General features: G+C 39.0%; 1 protein-coding gene across 9 annotated transcripts; it reads left to right on the top strand.

Moving 5' to 3' along the window:
- The first annotated feature begins 102 nt into the window (after positions 1-102).
- Positions 103-25,298, top strand: pou2f1 (POU class 2 homeobox 1). Of its 9 annotated transcripts, none has more exons than XM_015398175.1 (15): positions 103-185; positions 9,452-9,517; positions 10,080-10,165; positions 10,879-10,974; positions 12,893-13,081; positions 13,159-13,276; positions 13,372-13,463; positions 13,602-13,775; positions 14,886-15,027; positions 16,980-17,125; positions 17,320-17,505; positions 18,280-18,394; positions 18,985-19,297; positions 19,383-19,471; positions 21,134-25,298. In XM_015398175.1, the coding sequence occupies exons 1-15, from the start codon at positions 140-142 to the stop codon at positions 21,403-21,405; spliced, it is 2,130 nt and encodes a 709-aa protein (XP_015253661.1). In that variant the 5' UTR covers positions 103-139; the 3' UTR covers positions 21,406-25,298. The 9 variants fall into 9 exon arrangements, with proteins under 9 accessions (XP_015253661.1, XP_015253658.1, XP_015253660.1 ...); XM_015398172.1 differs by having other exon boundaries at positions 104-185; positions 13,162-13,276; positions 16,971-17,125; positions 17,317-17,505; XM_015398174.1 differs by having other exon boundaries at positions 104-185; positions 17,317-17,505.
- The last annotated feature ends 1,183 nt before the right edge of the window (positions 25,299-26,481 follow it).

Below are 26,481 nucleotides of genomic sequence, written 5' to 3'. Positions count from 1 at the left end.
GAACACAATTATTGTTTATTTTTAACTTGAACTTTGTGTGTTTTGTGTGAATATGTAGCTGTTAACGTGTGTGTGTCCCTCTGTGTCAGTGAGGCTGGCTGGCTGGCTCAGGGTTGGGATTTCTGGTTAAATATTCAAAATGGCGGACGGAGGAGCAGCGAGTCAAGATGAGGGTTCAGCACCAGGTAATGATTACAGCATTTTACATATTCATACTCATATTCAAACTGCGTTACTCGCAATTTATGATAGCAGAACGCCGATGAAACACAGAAAGACCGCTCGACGGGGATCATAACAGCCTTTGCTTTAGTTTACACAGCTAGCCTAAACTGTAATTTGACAGAGGAGGAAACGAGCTGTTGCAGTGCGACGGCAGAAATACATGGAAACATGCCTCCCCCTTTGTGTGATTACACGGCCCGTACGCCGCTACATATTCATACATCGGTCGAGAAATACAACTTAGCATATTTTATTAGTAATCGCCGTCGTGGCTCTGGCTCATATGTAACGCATATGTGTGTTTTCCGAAGACAGTTCGGTTGTAGTCAGTTAGCGTTAGCTCGCCGGCTAACGCTTTGCTTTGTGTTGATGCCCACAGTGGGGCTTTTGAGGGAACTTTGCATATTCATTTTTTTCTCTCACCGGCCAGGCAGTGACTGAGCGCTCTTTTTTAATTTTATTTTTACAACCACGACGTCTGTTATATATTAATCAAAACACGGCACACATGACTCGCATTAAGACCACAGTGTCATCTCGGTTAGTCGTGGTTTTTTCCCCCCTTTCTCCTCTCTACAGCTTAGCATTTTGCCTCTGTCTTTTGTGCTCGGCGCAGCGGAGCCACAGCAGCAGCAGCCTGTTGTGTTATTCATGCAGGCCTCCCTCAGCCAGAGTGCGGAGTTCAGCATATTCCCCACAGAGCTGAGGAGCTCACAGACCAAATGCATGTCAACACCATACTTTACCCGCTCCATAATCCTATTCTTTATTTTCATGTAGTCATCCTCTGAGTGGCTACCTATTAGTTAGTCCAACGTGCTGGAGTTAACTTTAGCTTCTTGTTTACCACAGTTGGTGTTAGTTTTGTTTTTTCTTAGGTGATCTTAGCAGTTTTTTGTAGAGCTGTTGATTCACAGAGCAACTTGAAAGAAGTTGCTCTGTACTTTTCTTCTCGAGGTGTGATCTGCTTGTCTAGTGAATCGATTCTTCTGTCTGGATTTAAATATAAGTTATGTTCAGCCTTTATTGATCCCTAATGTTTGTTTTGGATTTCCCCCCCTCTTTTTCTTGAATTTTTGAAGCTGTGGTGAATTCAGAGGTTGTACCTGTGTTATCCCCCTGAGGCACAGGGAGGGGTGGTGAGGCCCACTTCCGGGAGGCCACAGTAATAACAGACAGGATTATTATTTCGTTCTATTCTCCATGCTGGTTTCATGACCAGGCAAGACATGGCATGACAAGCAGTATTTAACCCCATGCTGTTACTTTTCTCATTTAGTTTATTTTAACCACATAAATCCATGCGAAGGATGCGTTTTTGCACGCTGCTTTCTGGATTTGGAAACAAAATGAATGAAGTTAGGGCTCCATTTCTTTATATGCTTTGTTTTATTTGATTTTATTTGTTTAAACCTACCTTCAGTATATCAAGAGGCACAAAGTAAAATTTTTTGACTTTAAGAAATTATAACTGTCACATCTGACTACTACCACATAAGAAAAGTTCCTGATCAATTGTAATTTTCTATTTACATTGATGCATGTTATCTGTGTCTTATGAAAAAGTGCTTAATTTTTGAAAAATTTTGGGATAATATAGTGAAATAGTTACAGAAAAGATAGCTGATTCTTTTAACCTATTTATTATTGTAGAATGTTATATTTTTAGGATTAATATTGGAACATTTGTAAATAATAGAAATTATTATCGTTAACTGGAGTATAGAGACTCTAAAACATGCCTTTAGCTGACAGAGAAACTTATTTAGACAAGTAATTATATAAAAATTGTAAAAAGATATATATGTGTTTTTACAGTTTTTTTCCTGTCAATATGCTCTATCCAGAACTCACCAATTGGAAAAGTTTTAGTTTCACCTCATTTAATTTAGTAAAAAATCCACTTTAGGGAACCTTTGGCTATTTGATTATTAATAAAAAAAAATCGAGATATTAATCGATTTGCAAAAAAATTGTTAATTGCAGCCCTAATTACTATTATAGAAATCCTGAAATAGGTATGCTTTCAAATGCCAGTTTGTTTGATTTTTTTTACATGTTATTTGGAAATCAACATTGTTCTGTTAGTCTGAGCCTCCACAAAAAAAAAAAAAACAAAAAAAACTGTAATAATAAGAAACGTCAACGTCAATCCATAATTTTCTGGGATTTTTTATCAGTGGAAATTCTCAAAACTGCAGCCCACTGTTAGACTTTGGGGTGGTGTTAGATTCTCGCTGTATTGCTTAGTAATATTGCATCAATACAAACATTGTAACCCAAATTGTGTGATATATTTTCAATGTTTTCAATTACATTTGTTTGCCAACTGTAGACTTAAGCCCGGTTTTGCTCAAATTTTTTACTGCTGGGACAGCCTTGTTCAGCAAACCATGGTGGACAAGTAACAGCTTCTACTGGTGAGAGTTTGCAAACAGAAATATCTAGAGACCTCTCATAATTTAGGCCCACAATTATTCCAAAAAAAACCTTAAAAAAAATAATAATCCATTGGACTTTGTTTTCCAAGTTTGAAGCCTTTTCACTTACCATCCAGGAGGCTTTTCTCCAAGAAACAGAAGTTTCTACAGAGTATTTCCCTTGAACTAATCACTGGTTTTGGGAATGTGGAAGGAAAAAAAAAAAACTAAACTGGTTGTAGGACACCATCTATTACATTATAGGAGTTTCAAACTTTAGAGGCAGCATGACAGTAGATCTTTGTTTAAAAAAAAAAAAAAAGCTTGATATTAGTGGCTGGCCGATGCCAACCTCCCATAGTAAATAAATGGCTGTTTTATGAGAGGACAGCACAGCTATGAGCTAATCACCGATATAATGATTGGAGCAGAATCAACAGCCACAGATTGACTGATAGTAACACACTCAATAGTAGTACTAGTAGTAGCTTTTCTGGCTGCTTCTTCTTCTCGCTCATATTAAATTTGCCAATAATGATGCTGTGGTATTTGAATGTGCAAAAATAGCACACAAGTACTCTAATGCAAATGCTCCAGATGAACTGATAATGTGAAATGGCAGCAGAAGAAATGACTGAACTCTACAGGAAAGTTGTATTTCAAAATGGTTTGACTGGGTCAGATAAGTGCACCCAGAATGGGTTAGTAAGACTTCTTATGATCCAGCGGTTTAACAGTTAAGAGCTCATTCGACCATAATTAAGATTTCCTGTTCTCCTCTACTTGGTTCATTAAGAAATTTGACTTTGCTATGCTATAAAATATCTTTGAAATTGTCTCTAGTTCTGAATAACTATGGGGGGGGCAGATCTACAGACATCAGAAGTTTGACCATCCATCCATCCATCCATCCATCCATCCATCCATCCATCCATCCATCCATCCATCCATCCATCCATCCATCCATCCATCCATCCNATCCATCCATCCATCCATCCATCCATCCATCCATCCATCCATCCATCCATCCATCCATCCATCCATCCATTTAATGTAGTTATGTTTTGAATGTAATGACACCCTCATACATGTTACTTGCATTTTTTTTTCTGTAGTGCATTTAAAACTGTGTGAAAGATGTGCTAATTTATGTAGGGAAAAAGGCTTGTATTAGATCAGGCTTTAGAAATAGTAGCTGAGAATTGAATGTTTCCCTCAAACTAAAGCTACTTTTCTAGTTTAATCAGTTTCATAGTTCCACCCTCATTCTAGCCTTGTACTTTCACCATGAATATTCATTGATGTAAACACGGTTGTTATGAATAATGCAACACCCGCTGTAATAAATTCAGGACATGCCATTTTAGAGTACTGAGAGGGCCTCCATGCAGGCTCCAGTTAGACAGGCTGCTTTTTTTTTTTTCTTTTCTTTTTTTTTTTTTTTACTTACTGTGATGCAAGCAACATTTTAGATGATAAGTTTTGTGTTGGCTTAGGACTTCTTATCTTTCTGGGAAGTTGTTTAAAAAAGTACTCCTACTCTGACTGTCAAATGACATGCAAAAATAGTCAAATGTATTCTGATTAGTAACAAAAAATGCTTTGTAATAAAAACGGCATAAAAAAACTTGAGTGGTGCCTAGGCCGACTAAAAGTAAAGGTGAAATTGTGTTTACATTGTAGCAAGAGAAGCTAATATTTAATGAGGCTTTTAGGAGGAATAGGAACTCAGTGTGCAAGTTGCTGCATGAAGCAGGCAATAATCTCCATGCTGTCCCTTACGGCTGTCATGCAACCAGCATAATTCAAATTTATAGTTGAATACTTCTAGTGGCACTGTGGCATTTTTTTTTTAAGTTGATGGGGAAAAAATGTGTTACCTTGGAAAACAATAAGATTAGTAAGAATGTTTCATAACATCAAGTTTTTTCAGCTAGAAAAGAAAAATAAAGTGTGTGTAAGGTGGTACCAAGCAGCAATTCAGACTAATGAACAACTACATAAATATCCTGGAGCTGATATAGATGTCATTCATCAGTAATGTTCATGTGATTTTAAAATGCAACAGTGAGTCATGTGGCTAACCTCTGCTGCATGTACTTAATGGAAGGCTTGTCGTCCCTGGGAAAATTATTTTAATTTGCTCCGATTGGATTTTTTTTTTTCTCCTAGTGTACTGAAAGTTGCTTAATGACCACCCATGAGAGAAACCGCTGTGCTTACAGAGGTGTCCGAGCCATTACTGCTCATCAGATTACATGGTGTGCTGTAGTGTTGGTTTATGGTTTATTCGTTGGCCCTGTTCAGTTGCAGTTTCTGGTCTTTTTTTTTTTTTTTTTTTTGGCTTCTTACACTCAAACTGCTAGAAGCTTTTTATTTGGACGTTTTTGTTTCAAACCACAGAGATAACTTTTCTTGTCCATACTCCCAGACCAATAAAACAACCCTGCATGATGCTAAGACTGACCTAAATGTGCAGTACTTTAAACACAGACTTTGTTAAAGCAGAAAAAAAACAAAGGTTGTAGTTCAGAAAGAGGATGTGCTAATTAACTTTTTGCTCACTCTCGTGTCGAACCTCTCCGCTCACATTAATGTCCCTGCAGTATTCAGCCAGCCTTCCCGTATTACAACGCTAATGAGATAACGGTTTAAAATTCTCTGCGAAGGATATTTGTATAATGCATTGTTCCACTCAGTGGTTTTGCAAGCCATTCAGCCAAGAAGCTGTGCATGTGTAGGAGTGCTGCTGATAACTAAGTTTGCATTCTCTTCTTCTTTGTTTCCTCATTTGGTTGCTTGAAAACAAGATGCATAGTTTCTTAGCTTTCCAGGTATACCCTATTCAGATAAGAACTTCAAAATCTTTTTTGACCGTTTCTATTAAACAAGTAAATGTACATTTTTTTTTACAAAAAAAAAAAGTTGACATTTGTTCAAGTATCAATATAATTATGTATGATTCAGTGCTCTTAGATTTTTTTTTTTATGTGAAAGTTTTGCTATTTTATCCAAAAGAATCAAATCTTTATGTCTAGCAGGAAAGCGTTCCACAAATTAGACTGCTTATTAGTTTAAGGCATATACTGAGTTAAATAGGTGGGACAAAAAGTTCCTCCAACCTGAAAAACCATTGAAGTTTGGGTAAAGGAAGTGTCACAAAGTTTATTTTTTAGATTCCAGCTAGGATGGGAGACATCAAGAAAACATGTAACTTGAGTTGATTTCGCTAAACTCTGCCTGCGGCAATGTAATCGAATAATTGATGATCACATTTCCTGAGACACTTGTCTTAGCTGCTAGAAAATATTAATTAATTGTGGGCTCTGAGAGCAGTGTGAGTTTAGCAAACAGTCTAAATTTACATTAAGACTACATATTTGGCATGTATGAAACTATAAATTGAAAACTGCATAATGTTGCATCCTAGTGGTCCTCTGTGATGGTGCAGATAAGGACTGGGGTGACAATTATTTTTACATGCACTGTGCATCTCTAGTTCGAATCCTGACAAACCTCAAGATATGAAATTTGGCATATTCATAGAAGAAAAAGAAAAATGCTTTATTCTAGGAGTAAAATTGTTGGAAATTTGATCTGAAAAAATAAGTTTAGGTACCGGTAGTTATTTTCTTCTAGGTATTTAATTTCACAAATTTTTTTTCTTGAGGTACCTCTATTTTTAGCCCATGACGTAGTAGGTAATAGTAGGATCAAACGAGAAGGTGGGTTAGGGTTAAGTGGGGTTAAAATAGCCCAAAATGGAATATTGCGATTATTTTTGAACCAATATTGTGATTTATTACTTTCCTTTTCACTAACCACAATCGTATAAATGTTTTACTAAAGGGTTTAGGATTTTTCATGATGTTGAAAGCTTGCTTGTCCAGAGTCCATTGTTGGGTGACTTAACCAATCTTTTGTGGAAAAAGTTCTAACTTCTACTTGCAGTCAGTGGTAGTCGAAGTACTCAACAGTAGTACTTGAGTAAAAGTATTAATACTCGAATCTTATTCAACTACATGTGAAAGTTTCTCAGTTAAAAACCTGCTCAAGTGAAAGTATTGAAGTAATCACTTTTAAAAATACTCAATTATTTAAAAGTACCTGCATTTAAAAGTACTTACTGTAGGTATTCAAAAATACAATTAACATTTTCTAATATCAGTATATGTCTGCATAATTTTCAGAGTGATTTTAAAGAACCTTGTAACTTTCAGAAATCCCTTGATTTAATAATGCGTAGAACCACCTGCTAAAGCTTCTACACCAACCTGTAATGAACTTCAGCATAAAAATGGGGAAAAAAATAAGCACAGCTATTTTGATTATTTCTCATATAAAAATAACACACATTCAATGTGGCATAGTGGTTTAACATTGAATCTATTACCACAAAGAAACTATAATTCACCCTACTGAACATCCTGGCCCTATGGCCACAAATAACTCCTTAATAATATGGACAGACTACAAATAAGATCAGCCTTTAGTTTCTCACAGTTTTTGAATGCCATGCAAATCTCTAAAACAGTGGTGTCCATGTTCAAATAGCATTTCAGAAAGAAAAACAGCAACAGCGGATTACAAAGCTAAGCTGAGCCAGAAGGAATGAGTAACTAGCAGGTTCCTCGTAATTTTATTGGAAGGAAAGTTATGAGTTTCTCCCCAATAAAATCTCTTAACTAAAGATACTCAAATTAGTCCTTAAGTACAGTAACCAAGTAAATGTATTTTGCTACTTTCTATCTAAGTTGCAGGCATGAATCTGCAAACCTCCTTCATCTCTCTTCCCGTCTGTGTCGTTGCAAACCCACTTAAAGCATATTATTGCCATCTATAGGGTTGGAAGGAGAAATGTAGCTACTTATTCTTGTTAAATGTAATATCACCAAAATATAGTGCCTCTGTGATTTGAAAATTGCGTTTAGCTAAATTAAGATTGTATTGCAGATGCAATGAATTGCCCAGCTGTGTTTTTTTTAGATGTAGTGGCAGAAAGTAAGGAAAGATCAGCTGTTTATTAGTTGTTTATGTTGTTAGCAGGGTTATCTGTGTTGGTCGGCTAATATTTATAAATGCCTTTGGTCAGGCAGCAGGATAAATGGAGAGGTTGATTAAGCCTTTAGCCAGGACCAGTTGTTGTGGATTTAGTCCGTAAGCCCCTTCCCCAGAAGACCCAAATACAGCGTTGCATTCCACTGCGATTGGTTGGACACCTGTGCAGCTCCATAACTGGGTTGTTCCCTGCCGCATTAACTCTAAGCATTTGCTCCGAATGAATTTTAAAAGGGGCCCCCAAAACGAAACACTAATGGAATGTAAAGCTAATCTAAATATGTTAATCCCCCAAACACTTCATAAACATAGACGCCAGCGGCCCGCCACCCACTTTCTGAAGTCATTCGCTTTGGAATGTTTTCGCCGCAGGGGTTCTCACAGTAATGACAAGCTGCTGGTGGATTAATGTGGAGTTATTTATTTCCGATTGAGCGAGTTCAACTCAAGCCCCCCCACCCCTCTCCTTCTCCGTCTTCCCTCCTCCCACACAAAACCCAGACCCCCTCCCTTTGAAGCAGCCCGGCCCAGTCTCCACGGCTCCTGGAGATGTTCTGAACGAACAGTCACAAGCACACCATTGAAGCGGTTCATCAAGCTAACCCTACAAAATCACTGCTGCCAGCCCTCACGTTGCATTCTGGGATATCTCCAGCTCCTTTACCTGCTCTTAGCTAATTACTTTTTAGGCCAGCGCTCACACAGTAATTGGTCTTGTGCTGCTGCCTCCCTGCCTTGCTCTGCGCCAAGTGCTAGTTTGAGCACTTTCCACCCCCCCTCCCTCTCTGTCGTCCTTATTCCCCTGTTTTTTATCGTCCTCCAAAAGCCATCCAATTAATATGCTAATGAGCTGATAAATATTTATAGGGGTTTAAATTATGCAGAAAGCTTTCAGAGCCCGGTGTGAAATGCGTTGCTCGCAGGACTTCAAAGCCTTGCATCACTAACGAGGCAGGAACAGATTTGCATACGGCTTTAATCAGCTGAATACTGATTATGCTTCATTATAGAGTTGGATGGAGGAGGAGGGGTGGGATGGCAGTGTTGAAGGAGGCCGCCAGCTGCACTTGTCGTTTGTTTCATTCCAGCAAAAGCACGAGAGAGAGAAGTTTTTCAGAGTAGAGCCGATCTCAGCAGCAGAGAGGGAGTGCTAGAGGAAGGGGGCAGAGCCATAAGAAAAGAAAAGAGAGAAGCAAGGAGAGCTGTTTGCCTAAACCCTGTTGGCTTCCCCAGTGTGCGTTTCCCAGTGTTGCTCAGCAGACCGTGTTGTAGAGACTGCCACGGTGTCCCTGTGTCTCTGTGTGCTCGCTGCTGACCAGTGGAGAGTGAAAACAAGAGAGGGTGGGGGGGGTGCGGGTAGGAGCAAGGAGTAGACTCTGGACATCCTGTCGGTGGGGTTGCCCAGTCGAAGCGGTTTTACGTGACAGGTCCAGCAAACATGCAGGAAAGCACAGGTGGAACTAGAGCCGGTGAGTTTTTTTTTTTTTTTTTAGGCTGTGAGGGGGCTTTGCTGGGTTCTAACTATTGGCAGGACACTTTGCTAAACATTCAAAAAGGATAATCTGGAATGTTTACATGCAAATCTTAGGATTTATTTAACGTGATTGTAACATCAACTTGTTTTCTTCATCAGTCTTTTTTTGTGAAGGTGAAATACTTTTGGACACTTAAATGCAGGGAGGGAATTATATTTTAGCACCAGTTGATATATGAGAGTATCTCATTATGTCTCTGTCTGGTTCTTTCAGATGCTAAAGTGAATAATCAGTCAGAAACTACTAAATGTGAAATGGAAAGTGGTGACGGGAACACCAGTCAGTATCGATCAGCCATTTTTTCTTGTTTTTAAGTTTATTTCATTTTAATCAAACTTTTTTTTTTTTTTTTGCACAGTCAGATATACATTTTTAAAGTCTTACCAGCTCATTCAACAGGTTTCGTAAACAGATCCAAATATTATTATAGAAATTTTGCAGCACAAGCCATCCTTTTGGGCTCTGTAAACACATCTTAATCACCAGCATTCCAAAAAGATCTTAATTTAATTGAATTTCTCTTTATTTTTTTAAATTAATGCTTTAGCGACGTTTTGATACTGCTATGTGACATCACATTAGATATTGAAGATGCACTGTTTGAATTTGCATTGTTATTCATATTCTTATGCAGGCCACAAATGCAAACACTAAAGCACATAATCAGTAATATGCAGCTGTTTCATATGCATTTAAAGAATGGTTTCCTTCCACCTGCAAGTATTTTTTGTGTTCCTCTTTTCTTTGAAGATTGTTGTTTTGCAGATTGTTGTTTTCTTGCTTTTTCAGTTCATTCACTGGTTAGAAAATGTGTCTGACTGTCTGTCTTTCTTTCCTTTAGGAGTCCAAACAAATGGACTGGACTTTCAGCGGCAGTCTGTGCCGACCACAATCTCTAACGCACATGCACAAGCGCTCCTCCAACAGGTAACACATCAGGCCTGCTTGCATGAGCTGCAGCACATACTTTAACCTTTAAATGTTTGGTTTTTTTTTTTGTTTTTTGTTTTTTTTCAAAGAGCAGATGTGTTACAGTAGATGTTTTCATAGTAATAACTATTGCTTTAAATATTCATAAAAGTACTTGCACAAAAAAAATGAAAGATGAAGTTCCAGGGGAGGTTCGCTCATCAGCACAACATTTGCAAGCAAAGAGAGTTCATTTAAATGAGCCAGGCTTTCTGGGTGTCGCCTGGCAACAAGGCAGATTAATCAACCCTGTATGCTAATTAGCTGCTCTGCGGTTGCTCGGAAACAGATGGTAGAGAATATGCAAATCTATGCAGAATTTACATGCGCTGCATAACAGTTATTTTAATTAGCATCTCTGCTCTCTCCTCCCTTCACTTCACTTTTTCCAGTCTCTGAAGGCTGCGACACATTTTCAATTCCCACTTTTATCGCTGCCTTAATTTGAATTCCTCTCACTGCTTAAAGACGAAAAGGTGCATTCTGACTAAGCCGCTCGGGTAGCAGAGAAATTAGATTTCTGTTACATTTTTTTAAGGCATTTGTTTTATATAGCTCAGTGCTTTATTTCTAAGTATTTAATTATAAGCATCAGTGTCTTCTTCATACTTTTATGATTTTGACTTGAAAGACATCAAATTAAGTTCTGTTCTCCGCTTAACTTCCACCAGTCTAAGTCGGAAGACTCTGGTGCTCTTCCTGCCTCCGTCCAGCAGAGCGTATTGCCTCAGACCCAGCTAATGTTGGCAGGGGGACAGATTGCTGGAGTAAGTGGCTCTGTTGTTCTTGGTCACGACCTTGTCCTTCCATGCATCCCCTTGATTACACCTCAATACGATCAATTCTGCTCGGAAACAATACGTGATGAAATGATAGCTTCCCCTGATAAGTTCTGGCCTCATCTGCCTGCCTGCCTGCTCATTTCTGTGGTTGTTAGTGTATGTTCAAACCTCTCCATGACAGAAAATATAAAAAGACCATGCCATACATTTCATTTCCACCACTTTCCCAAAGCCTTGAGGGGATCAAATGGCTGGTTCACCTGCTGCTGCTGTGCAATGCAGGAGTGAATGTTTACTGTGCATGTAGTTATGTGTTTAACATCAACAATCTCACTCGCTCTTTTGCTTGGCTCCGCTGCACGGGTCCTTTTTCTTTTTGCCTCTATTGGCTCATATTTGTGTTTACAATACCTCTGAAGTTTTCATTAGTCTTTGATATCTGTGGGAAAAGTTCAATTCTGCATTTAACTCCTACAAATTTAATTTTCATCTGATTCTGTGCCTTGCAAAGTATTTATAACTCTTGAAGCACTTGAGAATAATCAAATTTTCAACCAGATATAAATGTTTTTAATCAAGCTGATTGTCATAGTCTTGAACAATGTGTGTGCAGTTAAGCCCTGTTCCCCAGAGTCTGTCTTTGAGGAAGTTCCTTCTGGTTGCAACCACAAGATGTTCAGCAGAAGGACTTATTGGTCTTTTGTTTTTGTTTTTTTCCCTCCAAACCTTGCCCTTACGCAGAGGGAAATTTGTGTCCATTCTTTTTAAATTAGTTCATTCTTCTTTTGCTTTCTTGTTATCCGTGTATCGGGCTTGGTGTTTACCTCTTTGCTTCTATTTTGGGTTTTGTTCTGTTGTTGGCTTTGTTCGGTTTTTTTTTTCTTTGTTCGGTTCAGGTTGTTTGCGTTCGGTGCTGTCCCTTTTTCTCCGTTCCTTCTTTTTGGCCTGTCTCGGGTCTGTTTTTTCCGGGTATTTTCATCGTTGTGTATGCGTCGTTTTTTAAACGGGAGTTTTTATTTTGCATTAATGTTTTGCATGTCGGTTTTAGGGGTGAGTTTTATGGTTGTTTTGCATGTTTATTTGTCTGTCACTTCTTTCTTTATTTATTTAATTATTGTTTGTCTAGCGGTTGGTTCTTGTTGGTTTTTTTTTTTTTTTTTCCAAATTTCCCTTGGGGGGGTTTTGGTTGGGGCAATTTGCCGGGGGAAACTTTTTTTTTTTCTTAAATGCAAAATGTTTATATATTTTTTGGTATACTTACTCCTCTAAGTGTGTTCCTCTGTCAGCTAAAGACATGTTTTTGTCTCTATACTTCAGTTAATGATTAATCGATTACTAAATTAGTTGTCGATTATTTCAATAATCAATTAATCAAAATTAATCTGATTAACTGTTCCAACTCTAGTACAGTTTAGTCTCATCTGACCAAAGCCTCATTTCCACAGATTTGTTGAGTCCCCCTGGCTTAAACCAATCATAAAGTAAGGTTTTATTTCAATGTTCTTCTTCCCCACTCTTTCATTTTTAACCCACATAATCTGATCCGCTTTTTGACTCCACTGAATACGAGCGTCAACACGACACATGGCTGACACCAGAACAAGCTGAGAAGTACTCCGGGGTTGTAAATGCTTTTGCAAGGCCCACAAACCAACACAACCTGTGATTCTGTTTCATCAGCATCACTGAAGTTGCTGTTGGCATCATTAGTTAACCAATTCTTGATAAAAAATATCAAGATTACTTTCAAGAATAACAGACTTTTTTTAAATTAAAAACTGATACAATGGAGCACTTTCTTTACAATCTGTGTAATATATCCTTAGATTCAGAGCAAATTAGCTACTACTTCAGGTTTTCCATCAGCTCTTATCTAACGTCTTTTGTCTGTGTTTTCCTTCAGTTGACCCTGAGCCCAGCACAGCAGCTGCTGCTCCAGCAGGCCCAGGCTCATCTGCTGGCTGCAGCCGTGCAGCAGCAGCAGCAGCATTCAGCCAGCCAGCAGAACAGCAACACTGGAGCCAACATCTCGGCCACCGCAGTCACACCGATTACCCAGCTGCCCCTGTCACAGCCCATCCAGATCGCCCCTGTAAGCTGCCATCATTGACTCACATTGAGCCCAAACGTGGGTGCAAACTGTTGCCTAATTTATTTTTTTTTATTCAGCAGCTACCGCAGAATCTAACCCTGCCTCAGTTTGTCCTGGTTCAGCCTGGCCACCCAATTGCAACACCCTTACAGCCCGCTCAGTACATCATCTCGCAGACGTCGTCGGGCCAACAAGGCAAGTAGATTTTCTTGGAGAATTTAAAATGGAAATATTTGAAGGATATTGAACAGGTTTTTGTTCCAACTATCCTGTTGCATATAACTCTACAGGCATATTGCCAGCCCAGAGTCTTTTAACTCAACTACCTCAAAGCCAAGCTAACCTCCATTCGACTCAACCAAGCATCACCCTTGCTACTAAGGTTTGTAGCCACTTTCTTCATACAAACTTAAGGGTGTCGAACAAATCAAACTTTTTTTTTTTTTTACTCTTTATGTCAGTTATAAATGTTACATGTTAGAACCGATTTGATAAATCATGTGTTATATTTCATCTTCAGCCTGCTTCTCCAACCTGTACAACACCATCTACAAACATCAAGAGCCTGCCCCACAGTCAGACACCGCCCAAGCGGTTGGACACCCCCACCATGGAGGAGCCCAGTGACCTTGAGGAGCTGGAGCAGTTTGCAAAAACGTTCAAACAGCGACGAATCAAACTGGGTTTCACACAGGTATACCGCAGGTTCAGATTTGGTTGTTCTATGTTTTAAATCTTTTCACCTGACTGTTGTGAACAAGGCTCTTACTTCTATGTAGTGCGTAAAGGTTGGGAAAAGTAGAAAACAAGCCTTTTCATTTTTTTATCGCATAAGTGTGGGAAAATAACACAATTATGCAAGGTAAAATGTTTTCAAGTTTATTTATTTAGCCCTTATACTGTCCTGTGAAAGAAGCCTAAATATTTCAGATAACAAAATGATTTTTACATTGATTTATCTTTAAAAGGACTGGCTTTGCACATCATAATGTATATATTTCACTGGTCTTGGGTTCAGTGTCCTGCAACTTATAAATTCGTCTCTGCTTCAAAACCCCTGACTTAAATACCCAGTTGTCTACGTATTTGATTTAGGTACAGGGGCAAATCATATATTAAAGGTTGCAGGACTTCTGCTCTGAGAGGGTTGAGTTGAAGACCGCTGGTGTACCTGTTCAAACCTAGCTTATTCATTCATTCATTCAAAGATCACAAGCTGTACTTTAAATAGACTTTTATTGGCTGTAGAATAATTTTGTCCATATTTGATCAATTTTCTAGCTACATTGTTTTATTTAGAGTTTTATTGGAATGAGACCAGACGCCAGAAAAAAGGAGGAGTAAAGTGAAATAGCCCTTTAATATTCTGTCCAATGCGAGGCTGCTTTAAGCTTTGTGTTGTTTCATGATTTGAGAAATTTACAGATAATAAAACTAAACCCGGAATGAGTTTTCTCTAAATGACTTCTTCCTGTCTTGTAGCATAATTAGTTTTTCTGCTTTTGAGCCAAGCTGAGGTCTAGAAGCTGCAGGCCAGCAGATGGAATGTAGGCGAGGATCAGTCTGCATACTTATAGATTCATGCTTTTTAAATGAGGGAAATGTGTGAAAGTCACATCTTGGCCGTTTTAAGGTCTGCCGGGAATATTTTTATGAAATGCCCCCCAAAAAATACTTTTTTATGATGTCATTTTGATGAATAGAGATTAGTTTTTATGTTTCTAATCAGAGCCAGGAGACTAGAAGACCGTTAATAATTTATAGCTCTCATATTTCTCTGTCTTTGTCTACCCCCAACCTGCAGGGTGATGTTGGCCTAGCTATGGGGAAGCTCTATGGAAATGATTTCAGCCAAACGACCATCTCTCGCTTCGAGGCCTTGAATCTGAGCTTTAAGAACATGTGCAAACTCAAGCCTTTGCTGGAGAAGTGGCTTAATGATGCAGGTTTGTCCCTAAACCCACCTGATCAACCAGATTGTTTGCTTAAGTTTGATCCAAGGCAGATTGGTTGGTGTTTCTAATACTCCTGAATGAAATAAATGGCTTATGAGCAGCATTTTGAAGAACTCCATGCCACACCGAGGAGCTACTTCAGCCATGTGCGTCCGGTTGAGGAATGTTTGGTAAAGAAAATGGACCTGAGTTTGTTAATCCTTATGTATTTTACATGCAGTGCCATGAAAATAATTCACACTTGAAATTTTTCAATTTTTGTGGCATAACATAACAATGGCAACCACATAACAATGTATTTAAGGGGATTCTCTATGGTGGACCACAATGATTGCAGAATTGCCAGCTGACCTTTGGAATCTCTTTACACATATACCACTAAATTAAATCCAATAGGAGCTGCAGACATCCACAGCTCAAGTGGGAATATTAGTTAACAGGACATCACAAATCCAATCTTTATGAAAAAACAAGTGGGGGAATAAAAAAACAGTATTGGCAGAAACCAGAAGTCCAGTTTGAAGTTAACCACAGACCATGAAAGAGATAAACAGACATTTGCTGATGAAGATTCTCAGTCATCCAGGTCACAGTCATTCCAAAGAATTTAAAAAACAATCCACTGGACTTTATTTGAAGTTTGAAGATGTTTTTTTTTTTTTATTCAAAATGTGGTAATTAGCATTGAGTTCCAAGCTTTATAATGTAGCCCAAACAAAGCCTTGTTTTGGCTTTAAAAAATATGTACCGGTAAACTGAACCAGACGTATGGTTCTGCCTCTTAGAAATGGGGATTCTTTTCAAACCAAGCAAGACCTTTTAACAGAGGCAAGTGCATCCTAAAGACAAAACCCCCAGACCTATGATGAACGGAGTGGTGTATGCAGTTCAGTGCAGTAAGGAATGCTCTAATCTTTTTATTGGAGAAACCTAACAACCTCTCCAAAGGCACATGGCTCAACACAGGAGAGTTGCCTCCTCCTGAGAAGACTGCTGTACTTCTACACCTTTTTGACAAAGGACATTCTTTTGAGGACCAGAATGTTTACATTTTTGACAAAGAATACATGTGGTTTGAAAGGGGAGTGTTAAGAGAGAAAAGCCAGCCTTAAACAGAGGGCGTGGACTCAGATTCCAGCTCTCAAAACCTATAACGTAGCGATAGAGTTGATTCCTCCCCGTTGCCATAATCCTCATGCAGGGGAGCAAGACAACTCGCCTGGTCAGCCAGTCCATCAATGCTCCTAACGACTCCCCATTTCAGAGGCATAGACCCATATTGGGTATTGTAGGCTAACGAAGAATTCAACGACTCCCCATTCCTAATGGGCGGACCCTTTCTTCCAGTTCAATTTGCATGTTTTCTAAACCAAAACAAGGCTTGGTTTGTGGGACTTGACACAAATTTTGACATTTTTTATTAAAAAGGATTCCTGGATGGGAACTGAAACGTCTTCAAACTTGGAAAACAAAGTCCAGTAGTTTGTTTTTAACTTTTTTGGAATAAACAGACATAGAAAAAGGGGCTGAGATCAGACATTTTGGTCCACTCTGTCTCCTACAAGGTATTGACTCTGGGGTGTCAATATTAATATTGTTTTGTTTCAAAGAAACACAAGTGGAACTTCCTCCCTCTTCATTGATGCACAACTAAGTGTTAGTTGTCATACTTGACCTCAATAAAGATCAAGGGCTGAAACAATTAATCAAATTAATCATGATTAATTAATATTTAAATAATTGTCAAATAATTTAGTAATAGATTTGCAAAATAATTGTTAGTTGCATCCCTAAAAAAAATCAATTTTGTCGTTTCGCTATAAAACGTCCAAGGCACTGTATGTAGCTCTGTTTACATGTAGACACAAGTTTCAGAGGGTGTGGGTGTTGTATGATCTACTTTACCTCTCTCTCCTCTCTTTGTGTCTGTGCTGTTTGTGCAGAGAACCTGTCATCTGACCAATCCTTGTCCAGCCCCAGTGCGCTGGGTTCCCCGGGCATGGGCATAGAGGGCATCAACCGCAGACGGAAGAAGAGGACCAGTATTGAGACCAACATTCGAGTGGCCTTAGAAAAGAGCTTTCTGGAGGTGAGAATCTTATTTTGTTGGGGGTTATATATATATATATATATATATATATATATATAATAAAAAATTTATCTTTAACTGAAAATGTTTAATTTCACTAATCGTGAGGCGTTAGTTAGGTTTTTGATAATGCAGTGCAATAGTTTCCTCAGTGCTGACAGGGAATCCCTGGCTACTTTGCCCTCTTCAAGCAGAACCAAAAACCTACCTCTGAGGAGATCAGCATGATCGCCGACCAGCTCAACATGGAGAAGGAGGTGATCCGGGTCTGGTTCTGCAATCGCCGACAGAAGGAGAAGCGGATAAACCCGCCCAGCAGTGTCAATAATGGAGGAGGTAGCACCTCCATTAAAACCATCTTTACCCCTAGCAGCCCTTTGGTAACTACACACCATCATACTAAAACATTTTTTGTGCTGTGTTAAATGTTTTCCAGCTAAACTGATCTTTCACATTTAAGGCCTGATATTAAACCGGTAGCACAAGCAGAGCTGATCTACTAACCAGGCGGATGTTACAATTAATCAATCCACAAATCCAATTATTAAAGGATTAAAGATCCAGTTACGTTGATCCTAAATAAAAACAGACATCTTTCTCTTTACGCACGATATGTTAGCATTCATAACGTATGGATGATATTTCCAAACATTGCATACTGGCAGCATATACAAATAAAACCTATATTGACCCCTAAATATCGGTATCAATATTGTTATGAGGAAATGCTTAAGAATTTGACCTGCTTGTATGTGCATTCATGTGAATATAACGTTAGCAACATTAGCAATTTTTCATGATTTTGCATTATTCCCTGTTCACCTACTCTCACCTAAAGTGAAAAATAATGCAAGCAGCATCATGTAACGACTGCAGGCGAATGTTGGAATTCCTCCTTTTGGTAGAATAGAGACGGGTGATAGCAAATCACACTTTTCAGAGGATTATTATTATTCAAGGAGGCTGACTAAAATTGAGCTCTGTGGAGATCGTGCACATGTGGGCTTTGCAGGTTTACACTAAGAAAAAAATTTTTTTAACTGAGGCCTAACACCAGCTCACACATTTAAGCCTGAAAATGTCGGATTACCTGATGATGACACCTTTAAGCAGAGAGAAGCTGACTCAGTTCTCCCTCATCCTTTCCTCCCCAGGTGGCGAGCACAGCAAGCCTTGTTAGCAGTCCAACTATTAACACATCCGCCACCCTGACTGTAAACCCAATGATGCCTCTCACCAGCACCAGTGTCTCCAGTTTGGCTTTCACAGGTGAAACATTGGCCCACTCCTAGATGTCAAATTACCCCAATGACTTTCCTGAAGCCTTGAATAGCATTTATTAATCCAAGCTTTGTTGGGTTTTTTGTTGTTTTTTTTTTTATATATATAAAAACAAGCTTTGCATCAAAATGCCATATCTGCAAATCTACAGCTGTGTGTCAGTCGGCACACACAGACTTATAAATATGCAAATACCTTCTGTGTCTGCATGCCTGCAGCTGATGTATGTCTGCTTATTCCTTTATTATTACTACCAATTAATGACTAAAATAATTCATCTTGTATTCATTGTTTAGTTGTTTAAGCCTGATATCACAGATGTTTTAGGTTAATTTTTGGGTGTTGGTTTTCATGGCTCTGTTATCCTGTTGTGGAGCTTCGTGTGGTTCTTTTAGTTCAATAGGAAACAGCTGAAGACGAATGCTGGAGGTTTAGTTGGAACCAATTTGCATATTTATATAAGTATTTCAAATGGGGAGGAAGCTTTAGAGTTGTTTTAAAAACATTTCTGCTTTAAATGGCTTATTTTTATGTAATGTGAAGAAATTACATTTCTCCCTTTCTTTTCTGTCCTTAAGGCACAACAGTTGGAGCCACAAACACTGCATCTGTCATTTCCACCACACCTGTACTTACTACATCAACCAGCGCTCCATCTATAAGCCCATCCACGACCACTGTTCAGTCCCCATCCATAGACAGCAAAGCCGGGATCCAGACGCTGGTCTCGCACACTCCGACGTCCATAGCTACGTCTCTAGCGACAGGCCAGGTGATGCTGGCAGCTCCGGGGCTCACCGCAGCGCTGCCCACCAGTGCAAGCTTTGCAGCCATGGCTGCAGCTGCAGGCCTTAACCCAGGACTCATGGCGTCATCACAGTTCGCTCCAGGGTTGGTATAATCAGACCTCTTGATTAATCTGTATTTTGCTCAGTTTTTTGTTGGAATTTGCCTTGATAATTGTGTCTGTCTTCAGGGGCGCCCTTCTTAGTCTGACTCCTGGTGGCCTCGGCAGTACGTTGAGTCCAGCTGTTATGAATAACAACACTCTGGCTACAATTCAAGGTGTGTGCTAGCATCACCATCCAGTAAAACACCCTCTTTATACTCTAGGTAAGAAGTTGCATCCTCAACCATGGATGGATCCAATCGAACTGATGGCAACATTCTGCTGGTGTTGCCTTTATGTCTTCTGTTTACTAGAATTGGAATTATTAAAAGATGCACATCAGAATTTCTTAAAATTTAAATTTAGATAACATCCTCCATATTTAATTTGCAACCTTAAAAGCTATTTTTGAAATCGTTAATCTTTTGGGGCTTAATTCACTGCAAGAATCTAATGAAAAGGGTCGTTAGTTCATCTTTATTTTTCTATACCCTCATATTGAGGGTTTTAAAGGTTTTCTTAAGAAAGGTAAAGAAAAAAAAGAAGAAAAAAAACAAAACAAAAAAATGACTTAAAGAATTGGCTCCTAATCAAAATAATGCTATCATAAAACAATCTCTCTGGTGGAGGATGAAACTAAGCATTGCAGATTTTGAAGCAGATCTAATTAAGTCTTGAAGCCAAGAAAAAAGCTGTAAAGTGAAGTTTATTGTTAAGCTAATTTATTATTCATCATGCACCAGCAGGTGTTTCAGTCTTTAAAAAGAAAAGGAAAATGTGTTTTTATTGTTGCTCTCTGCATATAGAGAGCTAAATCCAACTGCAGAGATCAGATAATCCTAATAAGGTTTGGATAAATGAGTCACTCTAAAACAAATGGGTGCTTTAATTAAAAGCACATAAGGATAATTCCAAACCTTATTACTAAAGGTCCTCAGGATAATTAGTAGCTGTACGCTTAGCAGTCACTGAATGAGGACACATGATTTGCATAATTAGAACATAGTTTTAAACAATGCATTTAATTTCTGTTCATCCAAATAGAGAAACAAATGTCCTGCTGATGGTTGATAACTAGAAAAATCTGCAGATTCTGTTATTTTTTTTTTTTTAACACAGACTGTGTTTTCTTAACATGTGCATCTTTTCTGTTTTATTTCACTGACTGAAATACAAAGAGAATAATTCGTCAGCTGTCTTTTTTTGATGCATAAAGAAATAAACTAAACCCTAATTATAATGACAATGATCAGAGTCATTTCCAATTTTTTAAATGACTAAATACAGGAGGGAGAGAAAATCCAATCAGATCTCATTTTAGTTGTAGAAAAGCAAGATAAGTAATAATTCTTTAGCTGTAATAAAACAATTTTCATTTGATTTGTTGGGTTTTAAAATGAAGACTATGTCAAAACTACATGAAAACGTGCTTGCAATTCACGCAGCATGTTAGTAAATAAGGTCAAAATTTAAATATAGAAGCATATATTATAGAAGGCAAATTAAAGTAGATGTTGATGGGGAAATAAATGAATCACCTTACATAAACGTAATACTTGTTTTGGCTCATTTAACAGCAGGTGCTTATTCTCGGCTAAGGGTTTCCTTAACAAAAAAATGAAGAGTTAAGGTTCTTAAAGCACATACCAAAGATTCCTTCCACTCAATTTCCGTGAATATTGGAAGGTGGGTTCCATCAGCAGTAAAACATTATAATCAAAGTGAGCTAAAATAGAGGCTTGAATTGTTGGTGTAATGTATCCAATTTCCTGCTTCCTAATTAATTATTGAGGAAGATTTAATGTTTAAAGAAACTGATCCTCATGTCTCCTCTGCAGCATTGGCATCAGGCGGCTCTATCCCCATCACATCCCTGGAAGGCGGCAACCTGCTGTTCGCTAACACCTCTGGCTCCAACACACCCAACCTGGTGACAACGCCGCTCTTCCTTAACCCCCAGAACCTGTCGCTGCTCACCAGCAACCCCGTAAGCCTGGTGTCGGCGGGGACGGGCGGGCTGCAGGTCACCACCGACGCCCACCACCAGGCCACCACCGCTGCCGTGCCTGTGCAAGCCTCGACCATTACCACTGCCTCCAAGGCTCAGTGAAGCCCGGGTTTTGAGGCCCACGTTTCCCATCACGAGCACTGCTCCCATCACGCCGTGCGGGATAGGGAATAAGACGGTCGTTGAATACACGGGCTTCACTACCCGCTCCACACTTTTATGATTAGAACTAGAACATTATTAAATCTATTTGCTGCCACCAAAATGAAAACGACATCCAATGTAATTGGGCCTAGTTTTTGTTTTCTCTCCTTTTTAACATTTTGTTTCACAAACTCTCATGTTGGCCTGAGCCCTCCAGTCCAGGAGGGACAAAAACTCGCCACCATCTCTATGATGTACATATTCTCTTCTATCTCCAGTTCAGAGTCAATTGTGATGCTTTTAACCAAAAAACAAAAATGTTTTCCAGTTTAACATTTAAACTAGAATGTTTTTTACTAATTTCACAATGTTTATCATGACTAACTAGGGTTTGTGCATCACTTTGTCTTTAACTTTTTTTTTTTCTTCATTGACAGGCTTTAACTTTAATCATATCAAAGTTTAACTTTTTGTTTCTTCCCTTTTGCTTTATGTCCTTTTTTTTCAAATTGAGATCTTTATAGTTCTAATTATTATTCTTGATTAATTTAATATTCACCTATCACTTTTTAATCATGGTTATAAGGCTTTAAAAATAAGTAATAAGTGGCCGATTTAAAGGTTATCGTTGCTTTAAGGGTCGGAGGTGACTGGGCGGGTCTCTCTGCATCTCTTCTCTGGAAACACTGAGTTTTACGCGTCGCTATGGCGACCAAGACGCCTTCAAGCTTTTTTAAAACAAGGATCTAGTTGTGGATTGTTGACATGGACGGAAAATAGCTCAAAATATTGTGTGAAGAGCTTTATAGAGAGCAGGCTGGAGCCTCACCTCTGACTGAGATGGTTCGGGTTGCAATGTACTTCTGCAGATTGTTCAGATCAGTTTCTGGCTGTGTGTTTTTCTTTAGGACTAGTGCTGGTGGTACTGGCTCATTGGGGTTACTTTATCGTGAGTCTTTTTTCTTTTCAATAGTAGTACTATAATGGAATTGTGCACAGTATCTGTACCAAAAAAACTGGATTGATGAGCTGCAGTCTGCCTGTTTTTGGGAGGAATGAATACGTACTTTAAGATATACCAAAAATATTTGTTAAAATAGTCGCTGTGTGTAGTCAGTGTAGCTTAGTCTAGTCGATATATTTATGAGTACAGAATCTCTCTTCATTGTCAACAGAATATAAAAATGCAATATTTTGATGACCATTTTCCAAAGATAACTTTTTTTTTTTGTTTTTTTCTAAATTGGCAGCACTACTCGCCAACAAATGAGAGGGATGGGAGGGGTTTGGTTGTTAGAATTTTTTTTTTTTTTTTTTTTACAAAACCGTTTATTTTTACCACCTGGGCCTTGCCCTCAATTTTTTTTTTATAATTTTTTAGAGCCATTTGAAGGCTTGCTTCCTTTTCTAATCTGTTCTGGTAGCATTTTTGCCGTTCTTTGGAAACTGTAGTATAAAGTAGGCATGGGCTGGTACAATCTTTACGTTATTAAGAAAAAATAGATAAAAAAACATGAACCTCGATCAAATTGCTAATCTTTTGTTATCTAACAGCATGACTGATTGTCATTTTAACATTGTAACCTTTACTGGAAATTAAGTTTTGGAGGCTGGAAATATTTGCAAAGAGATGCCTATTTTTTATGTGTTGTAAGTAAGAGAGGTTTCGCTGCCTTCATTTGGCCAGCTGACCAGCAATGCACAGCAGCATTTGGAGCAGTGGTACCTATGGTTCCTAAAAGATTTCACAAAGCGGATTTTCGACATAGGAACTGCAATCTTGCTTATTTTAAAGTTGCAGCTTTTTAAAACCCTGGTATAATTTGATACAGCAAACCGGCCCATGCCTAATGGATTTATTTCCTTTTTGTTGTTGTAGTGCTAATATTCAGCCATAAAACAACAGCTCGAACCAAAGCAGTTTTACTCAGCAGCTGCTGTGCCTGTCGGCGCACGCATGTTGTTATTCATAAGGTTTCTACTATCCCTCCACCCCCTGCAAGTAGTTTGCCAGATTCTCCCCGATTTGGTGCTGCTGGATTCAGATCACAGAAACATAGCTTTAACAACTTGCTGCTGGAGCTCCCGACGGGAAGCCGAGCTGTCGAGGGGCCCACATGCCTCCTTTATAGCTTTATGACTACACCCTGTGGAAATCAGGGTTCAGTAGTCTCCACCCTCCTGACAGGAGGGCTCACCTCTGTAAATGCATCAATCTGATCATCGGAAAGCACTCTTCATCTTCTTAGCGCCACCTCTTTGTATCGTCTCATCTGCAGACACATTTAGTCAAATCCTACAGAAAAGTAGCATTGGACTTTAATCCAAATGATGACTTTGAATCCTGTATCCATTATTTTTGTGAAATCTGTCCACACAGTCCTCCTCCTCCTCTTTTTTTAAATAATTGTGACTAAATATACCTCAGCAGCACTTCAATATAGGTTAACCTTTAGACATTTCTGGGTGTAGAATGTATAAGTACTGTCTGGCTTTGCCATTCAGAGGTTATACCGTTCATAGGAACCATAGCATTAAAGGACAACCTACTACTACTACTGCTATTTTCTAGTACTACTATTTAAGTGATGTTTCCAGGTTGAAATGTTATTTTGAGAACTCTTTTGCCAAAGTAAAAGCTTTTTCTCTTTGAAGCTTTTGGATGTGTGGCCCCCTCCACCCTGCAGGGGGCGCTCAGTCCCTTCCCACTAGTTTATGTTTCACCCTGCACCATGGCAAACCGACTGGCACCATAGGATGTTACTGAAATATTTATCTGAGGAAAGACTTAAGAATTAGAGAAACAACCTTTTCTTAATTCTATACATATAAATATATATATAAACACTTGTAAGATATTCATATTTTATATTTGAACTAGTATGTTATCAAGATTGAATGTAGTGGTTATCATGCTAACTCAAAAGAATAAATCTCCCCACAACCTTTTATTGCTTTTGATTTTTCTCTTTTTTTTTTAACTGACCAAAAATATGAGGAAATCTGTGAGGATGCCTCCGTTTTTGACTAGCGGAGCTCAAGACGCTGAAGCATCTGACCTTAATGCTTTATTTTTATTATTGTTGTTAAGGCTAAGAATCTAATTTGTTGTGGATTTGATTTGCTGTGATGTCTTTAACAATCATTTTTCTTTAACTTTATGCCTTTGATTGTTTTTGTATACCGTGAGAGGATGCGATCACTGGCTTTCGTATGTCGACTGAGTGGATTAACGTTATCATTTATGCCTTACTGTTACGTAGAAGACTTGAGCATTGTAGCATTGTGTGGGTTTGTGTGTGGCGAGGGCTAATTTCACTGAAACGATAGATATTTTGGGGCATTTTAAGAGTGGAATGATGTTTTTGTTCTCGACAGGATGGGAAAAACTCTACTAATAATTTCAGTTGCTTTTTGTGTGTGTTTGGGTTGTCTGCCACCTTTATGGTGCATTCCCACGCCCCCCCCCATCTTCCAGCTGGTGTATTGAGGGATTTTTCTTTTCTTTTATCAAACGTTTTGTTGTAAAGGAATGCTGACTTTGTTTTGGACTGAGTTCATCTACTGATTTGGCCACAAGCTTCTGGCAGCCTGCTTTGGGGGAAAAACCTGGTTTGTGGTCAACTTTTTATCCTTATGAGCTGTTTTCTTGGCTTTTAGTGCTTCACTGTCAGTAGGTGATCTTGAGACTTCAAGGCGTCCTCGCGGTTCAGCCAGGCGACTATTTTCAGCCTGATTATGTCGGTTTGCTGTGGAGGAAAAACGGTGGACCACCAGTACGGCAAAACAAACTGTTGTATACCTCATTTCTAACTCAAGACTGAGTGAAACCTGCTTTAATCTACTTAGGAAAAAAAATGTTTTTAAAAGTAAAAAAAAAAAAAAAAAAAAAAAGAAAAGAAAGAAAAAATAGTCCTTGGAGAAGCCTGCGCATACCTGTACTGCCACAAGGTGGAGGCAGATTACTCAGTGCTTTTGAATATCTGCTGTTTTTTGTTTTCACCACTTATGCACCTGTATTTTCTGGCATTTGTCAGAGCTAAAAGCAAAATCTGCTTAGGAAAAAAAATGTTAAAAAAAAAAAAAAAAAAAAAAAAAAAAGAAAAAATAGTCCTTGGAGAAGCCTGCGCATACCTGTACTGCCACAAGGTGGAGGCAGATTACTCAGTGCTTTTGAATATCTGCTGTTTTTTGTTTTCACCACTTATGCACCTGTATTTTCTGGCATTTGTCAGAGCTAAAAGCAAAATCTGCAATCCTTTGTTGCCACTTTAGTTATTTTCCTACCAGTTGTCCTTGTGTTTGAACACTTCTCTTTAAGTTTGACAATCTTTTTTTATGATTTTAATTTTTTTTTAGGTCACTCTGACCCGGTACAAGTATGTGCAGGTTTCTTTCTGTCGTGGCCCGCTCTTGGTTTCCTGTGGTACCAACACTAACCAAAGACTTCTAACTTGATTGTACGCGAGCAACGCCGCCGTCTCGCCCATCCCCGCCTCACTGCTCAGCATCTAATCCAGGCTGCACTCCTCCTCCCCCCCTTTCTCCCCTTGGGTCACCCTTCCCAACACGTTTCGACTGTAAGGAGTTTTGCTTTTCTTTTGAAGTGAATGTGCGTCCTGTCGGTGCAGTGGTTTCAGTGCCTGTGGGCGGGGATCGGAGGGGGCTGAGCGGGCCTCTGTGACAGGCACCAACCAATGTGGCGATAGCTGGGTGATGTTTTTTAATACATGCTGAGGGTGGATCCTGTGCACGCCGTACTTGCTCAGGACCTTTGCCTCCGTCCTCCCTTTTTCTATGGTGGAAAAACCTCTCATCTTCTCCTCCACCCAGATCTGTTCCCATTGTCTCCAGGAATAAACACCCTGTAGTCATGAAACCCTCCCTTTATCATCGTCTCCTCTCTACAGACTCTGTGGCACTATGCATCACGGTCCGTCCCCGAGCGGCCCAGACCTTCTGACCGACGGGGCTTCGGTGACACTTTTGTCGAAGGCTTTACTCCAGGCGAGGCTTTCCAGGCCTCACAAGCGC

Source organism: Cyprinodon variegatus, unplaced genomic scaffold (genome assembly GCF_000732505.1).
Source record: "Cyprinodon variegatus isolate N-32 unplaced genomic scaffold, C_variegatus-1.0 Scaffold916, whole genome shotgun sequence".
NCBI classification, from domain to species: domain Eukaryota; kingdom Metazoa; phylum Chordata; class Actinopteri; order Cyprinodontiformes; family Cyprinodontidae; genus Cyprinodon; species Cyprinodon variegatus.
Note: the sequence above shows the minus strand (reverse complement) of the source record. Positions and strands in the feature narration are given on the sequence as shown.

Coding starts and splice junctions, on each gene's coding strand:
- pou2f1 (XM_015398171.1), top strand. CDS start 140: ATGGCGGACGGAGGAGCAGCGAGTCAAGATGAGGGTTCAGCACCAG. Junction 10,975..12,892: donor CAGGGGGACAGATTGCTGGA/GTAAGTGGCTCT, acceptor GTTTTCCTTCAG/TTGACCCTGAGCCCAGCACA. Junction 15,028..16,970: donor GAAGTGGCTTAATGATGCAG/GTTTGTCCCTAA, acceptor GTGTCTGTGCTG/TTTGTGCAGAGAACCTGTCA.